This window comes from Condylura cristata, unplaced genomic scaffold, assembly GCF_000260355.1.
Source record: "Condylura cristata isolate star-nosed mole 26May11 unplaced genomic scaffold, ConCri1.0 scaffold00039, whole genome shotgun sequence".
In the NCBI taxonomy this organism is placed as follows: domain Eukaryota; kingdom Metazoa; phylum Chordata; class Mammalia; order Eulipotyphla; family Talpidae; genus Condylura; species Condylura cristata.
Window position 1 is genome coordinate 268,246 of NW_004567140.1, and position 7,593 is coordinate 275,838.

At 68.1% G+C, this 7,593-nt stretch overlaps 1 protein-coding gene across 1 annotated transcript in view; it reads right to left on the reverse strand.

Moving 5' to 3' along the window:
- Positions 1–7,564, reverse strand: part of IRF8 (interferon regulatory factor 8) — a 13,935-nt gene extending 6,371 nt beyond the window's left edge. The window contains exons 1-5 of the mRNA XM_012733162.1: positions 7,422–7,564; positions 3,452–3,635; positions 1,908–1,996; positions 760–865; positions 37–78 (exon numbers count right to left, since the gene is read on the reverse strand). Coding sequence (XP_012588616.1) covers positions 37–78; positions 760–865; positions 1,908–1,996; positions 3,452–3,635; positions 7,422–7,532 — 532 coding nt within the window. The 5' untranslated portion in view covers positions 7,533–7,564. The remainder of the gene's footprint in view (positions 1–36; positions 79–759; positions 866–1,907; positions 1,997–3,451; positions 3,636–7,421) is intronic.
- Positions 7,565–7,593: the final 29 nt, after the last annotated feature.

Consider the following 7,593-nt stretch of genomic DNA (forward strand, 5'->3'; position numbering starts at 1 on the left):
GAGCCGCAGCCCGCCGCCCGCCCCGAGCGCCCGTACCTGAGTGGTCGTAGGCCGCGTACCCCGCCACCAGCGGCAAGCCTGCGGGGCAAGACAGAGGCCGTGAGAGGCGCGCCACCCCGCCGTCCTCCCCAGGAGGCCCCGGAGGCCCCGGGGCCCTCGGAGCTCAGCACAGAGCCCCGGTTTCAGACACGGAGCCGCAACCTGCGGGGCGGAAGGGCCAGACCCCTCCGTGCTGCGGGTGCTGGCACGGTTCCTTCCCGCCCAGGGCCCGCTTCCGAAATATTGCTGGACTGTGCGTCCCCCATCTAGGGCCGGTCTGGCTCGCCTGGAGGGGAGCCACCTCCCCGAAGATGCCGCCGCAGCTCAGGGGCCAGGGCCCACCACTCCGGCCACCGCGGGGCACCACTCGGGGCGGGAGAAGGCCGAGGCCCGTGGACGGTGACTTCCAGCCGTCGGGAGAGGTCAGCAGAAGTGAACAGAGGGGTGAATAAGTAAAGGAGCGACCCCCGGGGCAGGCACCATCTTAGAGGTGAGCAGGCGGAGCCCCCGCTGAGAGCTGCAACTCCGGCCGGCCGGAATCCCAAACCTGGCTCCAGCCAGCCGGGGCGCTCTCACGGAGCCCCCTCCCCCCAGAGGGGGCGAGCCTCAGCCGTCGTGGGGCCCGGCGGTCCCCGCCACGGCCCGTCACGACCCTCCAGGCGCAGCAGTGCCCCCCACGGTGGGTAGTGCCGGGCAGTGCCAGGCGCCCGCCCCCCTCACCTGCGCTGGGCTGCTGTGTCCACCAGTCCGGCAGGAGCTGGTTCCGGCAGGCCTCCGGCGGGGAGGGGCTCCTTTTCACGATGCCCATGTAATCGTCCACGGAGGGCTGGCCAAGACCAAGGGGTACACTCAGCCAAAGCCGCGCTGACCTCTCTGACGCTCGGACAGTCCGCACCGGGGCGGCTGCAGCCCGCTCACTCCACCAGGCCCAGCGGTCACGGCATGCGGCCGCCGCGGGCCCCGACGAGCCCGCGGGCCCGGCGACTGGAGCTGCCTGCTACAAAGCCCAACGGCAGCCCCTTGGCTGCCCTGCTGCCTGGCGGGCAGGCGGGCTCCGGGACGCGGAGCCAACCTGCCCACTCGGGGTCTCCCTGGCCACGCCGCGCCAGGTGAGTCCCTGAGCGCCCCGTGGAGGAGGGCGGGACGCCCCAGCAGGAAGCACCCTGAGCCCCCCACCCATGAGCAGGTCCCTGCAGTGTTCGCCCTCTCCCAGCTGAGTCAGCGGAAAGGCCGGGATGTAAAAGCTGACCTTGTGGGGAGCCCGGAATCCCCTCGGTCCCCGGCCTAAGACGGCCCAGAGCCGGCCAGCAGCACAGTGCCTTTGCCGCACTGCCCGGGCCAGCCACGCCCAGGACTTCCCAGCATCCCCGGGGGTCACGAAGATGACACCACCTTCCCCGAGGGCCGGGCGGGATGAGGCAGCCAGGCGCCCGCACCTTCCGTCCAGGAAGAGCAAGGCGTGGAGCTGAGCACGTGTGTTGGGGGGCGGACAGGCTCCCCAGAGGGAAAGTCCAACTCCGCAGCTCTCCAGCCCCTCGAGCTCTACCCAAGGCGAGCCCGCCGAGCCTCTACGCCAGGCTGTCAGCGCCACCCCAGTGCCCGGGCTCCGCTTTCCCACCACTGAGGCAAGCGGGCTGCGAGGAGGAGAGACGCCCCGGGCAGCAGCCGGCGCCCAGGCCCGGGCCGCCAAGGGCGGGGGGAGTCGAGTGAAACGGCGTGAGACGTGAACGTGGACGCTGGGGAGCCCCTCGGGGCGGGAGCCGGCAGCCGAGCCGGGGGAGGGGGTGTGGCGAGGGGAGCTGCCCGCGGGGCTGCACCCCGGCCCTGCCCCCCCCGCCGGGGAGGCCCTGGCCGGGCAGGCCGCTCACCTCCTTCATCAGCTCGTCGATCTCCGAGCGCCCACACTCCATCTCCGCGACCTCGCCCACACAGCCGGGGGCCGCCACGCCGAGCTTGTCTGTGGAGAAGCGACACACGTGACCGGCGGCCCTGAGGCTCGGCCACCAGCCTGCCGAGCCCAGGAGGAAGTCAGCCAGAGGCCCGCTGCGGGGAGCCGGCCTCCCGCACCCTCTGAGCAGCGGGTCAGAGAGAAGCTGCCATGGTGGCGCCTCGGGCGCAGAGGCAGGCCGCCCTCTCCCTCTGCGGGGGGTCTGCTCCGGCCCGGCGCCGACAGGGGCTCAGCCCACTCGGGGCGTGTGAATCACGCCGACTCCCTGGCAAAGTGTGCCCGGGTTAGGGTCTTGTTTTCTAAGTCGATTGGCAGGAAATCTTTTTTTGGCCTCCCCAAATATTCAGGCATGCGCCGTGCAGGCACAGGCCACGCACACCACGGCCATGCGGCCAGGCCTGCCCGAACTGCCCGAGGCGCCGTGCGAGCACAGCAAACACTCAGGACTGGCCACACCGTGCCCCCCTCTCCCTGGGCAGAAACGGCCCTGGGGTGTGGGAGGTGCTAGAACCGGAAGGGGATTACTGGAGTCCACCGGTCAGTGAGCCATGCAACTGCCCCCCGCTTCTGAACTGACTGAATTGATTCCATTTTGATCGGGCTGAGAACCCACAGAGCTGTGGGTGGGGGAAGTGGGGGTGGAGTGGGCAGGCAGGGCACCCCCAACATAGCTTGCGAACCACTGAAGTACAGAGGACCAGAAGTCCATTTAGACCGTATGCAAATACAGCCTCCCCTTCCCCCCCGAGAACCTGCTGCTTCTTAAACACCCGCCTCGCAGGTGATGCTTGCCGCTTCCGCGCTATAAATAAGCCAGGGTCACCTGCTGGTTCCGCTCCGGCTGGCTGGGGCTGCGAGCGCGCCACCCCGCAGAGGGCCTGGGGCCGCCAACCATGTGAGCCACAGGCTGGGTTTGCTGCCCTCGCTCTGTCTCCCCTTAGATGCCGCCTGGGACTTTCCCGCTGGCAGAGACCCCCGCACTACCGCGGCCGAGCACGGCCCCGCCTCCGCAGGCCCAAGCTCCAGCAACCAACCAGGGCCGCCGCCTCTGGGCTTTGTTGGGAACCTGAGCCTCGACCCTTAAAGGCCATCGCTCAGTGTCCGCCTCATTATCCCCCCATGAGGAGTTTCCAGAAAACAAAGGGAATCCCTCCTCCCTGCTGTCGGGGGTCCTCGCTGAGCCCCAGGGAGGACCCCGCATGCTCCTGGCTGGAGGGTGGGGAGCGCAGCGTCACTGCCACCCTCCCCCTCAGCCCGCACTGGCGCCGGGATCTCGCGACTGGAAGCTGCCGCTCGGTCAGCAGATGGGGTGAGGTCAGGGGCAGGCGCTGGCCAGGCATCTGTGCAAAGGCGAACCCTGTTCAGCCAGAGCCACGTGCCCTGTGGACGGCAGCTCCCCAGACCCCGCTCCCGCGGCTACGAGCCGGGCGGCCTGTCGGGCAGAGGGCCCAAAAGGACAGTTACATTTTTGCTCTTCCTCGGGGACGATGCGGTAAACTTTGTATGGCTCGGAAATGTCCAGCTGGGACCGGTCTGTCACTTCCTCAAAATCTGGGCTCTTGTTCAAGGCACAGCGCAGCCTGGTCTTCCAAGTGGCTGGTTCAGCTTTGTCGCCTTCCTTGAACTTCCCTTTAAAGACTGCCCAGGCCTGGGGAGGAAGCACAGCACAGTACACTCGCGGCGGCCCTCACGGGGCACGCTGCCCGCGGCCAGGGCCCAGTGCGTCCCGGCCGCCCGCAGCTTCTCTGCCACCGGCGCCCACCCAGGGAACCCGAAGCCCAGCACCCGGCCCAGACCGCATCCTCCCAGGGACGGCGAGGAGCCCGGGCTGGGGAGGGCTCCCCGAGACAGCCCCACGGAGCCGGGGCGCACCCAGCCCCCACGCACACGTAAACACGCGTGCCAGATATGTTGCTCAGCGAAGCCTCCGCTGGACCAGAGGGTCAGGAAGAGCCTGAGGTCAGTCACCACAGAGGAAGTCGCGCATGGTTTCACTAAAATGTTCAAAACAAACAATTTCTTGCTCTTTCAAATTGGCTAAAATTTGCCATGAAAACGGAACACTGGCCGGGGCCCCGAATGTGGCCGCCCGCACCCTGCCGCTCTCAGGGACCCTCGCTCGCACTTGGGTACTTACTCTAGCCGCCCCCTCCTGCACCCCAACACACACACACCCCGCCAGCCCTGGGCCCCGTTTCAAAGGCAAGGAAATATTCTTCCCCCCTGCTGTTGTTCACAGACAGCCCTGTTTTCTGACCAAGTCTTATAACTTGAATTGGGGCCAGAAATTCGAAGTTGGAAACAGAGTCAACATGTAGAATGCGGCGGTATTTTTTTTTTAATCAGATGTGTAAATGGCACGGTTTTGAGATTTCAAAATGCAGACACACCCATTGGGAGGTAACTATCATCGGGTGAAAATAGCCTTTGGGTTTAGACAAAAACAGACCCATCTTCCAGCCTAGAATAACGCGAGGTCGGGGGCAGGGGTGGGAGGGGGAGCCTCGGCCCCCGTCAGGAGCCTGCAGCTCTGAAGCCACTGTCCCAAGGCAGCCGCGCCTGGGACGGGCAGCGGCCTGATGCCAACCCGGCTGAGCTCGCCGGGCGTCAGCCCCAGCGCCTGGTGACGACGGGCTCCCGCGTGCTGCCCCGTGAAGACGGTCCTGCGGCAGGAGCCAGCCTCACGCACGCGCTGGGGGCCCGGCCACGGCTCCCTCCCGAGCGGCAGAGGCTGTCCTCTCCCACGGGCGGGGAGGCTGGGCCATGCCCCTCTCCCCACGCCCTCTGCCCCGGGTGCCCTGCACTGGTCCTGCACCTCTGCCTGAGACGAGAGACCGGAAGCCGACCCCGCGGGTGAGGAGGGGCTGCGTCCCTCTGGCTCTGTCTCAACGCCAGTAGCCTTCAGCCCTGCTCCCCTCTCTCGTCACTCGCTGCACTGCAGGCCAGGCGCTGATTTTCTTGTTTTTCCAAAGAAAGGTAAGCGCTGCGCACGTGACACTGGGCAGCAACTTCTTGCATTCGGCGGGCAGTCTCCCCCTGGCCACGACTGAGCCTAGTGGCCGGGCTGCCGACGCGCGCAGGACGTCAAGCACCCCAGCCTTCGCCGCCCAGAAGCCAGCAGCAGCCTCACCTGTTGCGTTAACCAAAAACGTCTCCAAACATTGCCAAGTGTCCCCGCAGGGAAAGCTGACAGCTCCTGCCACCCGTGAGGCGCCGGCCGGCCCGGCATCCGCGGGAGCACGGCCCAGGGCACACTCGCAGCAGGGGGCTCCTGACCCGGGACCGCGGGGCACTGCCAGGGTCACCGGTTCACTCCCTTCACCTGGCAGAGAAAGCCAGGACACCCGCACACCGAAGCCAGGCCTGGGGGAGGAGGTGCCCGAGGCAGGCCCCAGGCTCCCGCCTCAGCCTGGCAGGAGGCCGGCTGCCCTGGGGTGGCCGGCTCTCAGGACCAAGGCGGGAGGACACGTACCCCAGGGTGCTCCCAGAGCTCACTGCGGGGCCCAGGCCTCTGGACGCGGCTGTCTGCGGGCGTCTCTGACACCCAACGCCCCTGTTCTCCCCCCGGAGGCCTGAAACACCTCAGCTCCGAGTGGGCGTGCACTCACCCCCGTCTGGGCAGCCGTGGGCAACAACGCCCAGTCACCCGGGCCCCTTCCCTCCGTGGAAGGAGGCCGCAGTCCACAGCGGCGAGGCTGGCACCCTCCGGCGCGAGCGCCCACCGCTGCTTCACTCGCAGGGGCCGGAAGGTTTTCTTTCAACGTTTGAAACAAAAGGTGTCGACTTAAAGAAAGCCCGCCGAGGGGCCGGCGGGCCAGACTGCATCGCCCGGCCGTCCGCACCGGGCGCCCCAGCTTGGAGACGCCACGCGCAGGCGGAAAGCACGACCCGCTCTTCCCTGGGACCCCCACCGGCTCCCGCTGCGGGGGCACCATGTGCCCCCACCCCCATTCCTGCTGAGATTGTGGACTCATTTCAGATTGCCACACTGGGCGACTGCGTAATCAACGGAAAGCACTGGAAATCTTGTGCTTTCTCCTCCAGGCTGTTGAAACGCCAGGAGGCACGTTGCATAAGACACATAAATCTGGGGCTTGATTTCATTCCCCCCAGAGCAGAGATGGAAGCAGGGTGAGGGTGACGGGAGCACCTTGGGAGGGGGATCCCTCGGGGCCTGTCCTGATCCCCAACTCTCCCTGCACCCCACGCTGCCATTTAAACCTGTCCTGGCTATGGGCAGCTCCGGGGGGGCCTCCATGAGAACGGGGGAGAGCGAGGGGGCATTTGGCAACATCAGAGACATTTGAGGCTGCAGGTGGGGCCCGGCAGTGCCCGGAGGGACCCCCACCAAGAGCTGCCGGCGCCCCCCAGCCAGGGCTTCTCAGTGGCATGCAGCACCTAGACTCCCGGCAGTGGCCAGACCTACCCCAGAAACCAACCCTGATGCCAAGGCGAAAGCCTGCCAGGGAGCGCGGAGCCCACCCAGCCACCGAGCAGGAGGGGGGCGGCCCGGCCCTGGCGTCCGTGGCGGGGGCATGTGCAAGGCCCACGCGTGCCCTTGTCTCCTGGCACAGCCCGCCACGGGCACCCGTCTCCAGAGACGGGAGCCCAGCCCCAGGGGAGCAGAGCGTGCTCAGCAGGGTCAGCCAGACCTGGCCACAGAGGCTGCTGAGTCAGCGGCGGCCAAGCTACCCTCTGTTCAGGGGCCGAGATTTCACCTGCTGTCGCTGTGTGCTGTGGTATCGGGTCACGGGCACCCCGGCCTGGCCGAGCGTCGGGTGCTGCCCGGCGGCTGTGCCTGCGGGGGCCAGGAGGCAGCAGGGACTCAGGGGTGGGCCGCCAGGCTCGGACGCCGGTCCTTGGCCCGCAGCGGGTGGCCGGCCCAGACACTCCTCCTCCGGGCCGCCGAGGACGAGGAGGGCACGTGGCCCAGGGCGGTGTGAGAGGAAACCCGCAAAGCCCCAGGGGCCAGCGAGGCACAGAGCGAACTCAGCGGGCCGGCTGTGTCGGTGCGGAAGGGGAAGAGGGGCGAGCCCCTCCCTGCCCAGGCCCGGGACCCTCCGGGGAGGGAGGACGGGCTTCGGACACCCCACCAGCCCAGGCCCAGCGGGCGGCCCTCTCACCGGAGAGCTGGCGGGGGGCGACGCCAGCCTCCCCGGGGTTCCGTGGGGGACTGGGCGGCCGACCCGGGGCGAGGTCTGGCGGAGGACCGAGAGCATGTCTGTCCTTGCCCACAGCAGTGCGGGCGCAGCGAGGACAGTGCCCAGGGGAAGGTGGGCGGGCCACTGCCCTCCCGCGCAGTGGGTCACACGACCGACAGACGAGGCCGCGCACCCACCGCGCAGCTGGGCTGGCCCCCAGGGGAGCGAGGAGGGCGCCGGACCCCACCCGCCGCCGGAAGGACGGCGGCGGGCCTCGGAAGCGGGCTCCTCACCTTGAAAATGGAGGCGTCCACCTCCTGGTTGTAGTCCTGCTTGCCGGCGTGTTTCCACGGGATCCGGAACATGCTCTTGGCGTCGTTCTCCCAGATCAGCCCCGGGTACATGCTGCTGTCGATCTGCTCGATGAGCCACTGCCGGAGCCGCCGCCCGCCACTGCGGTCACAC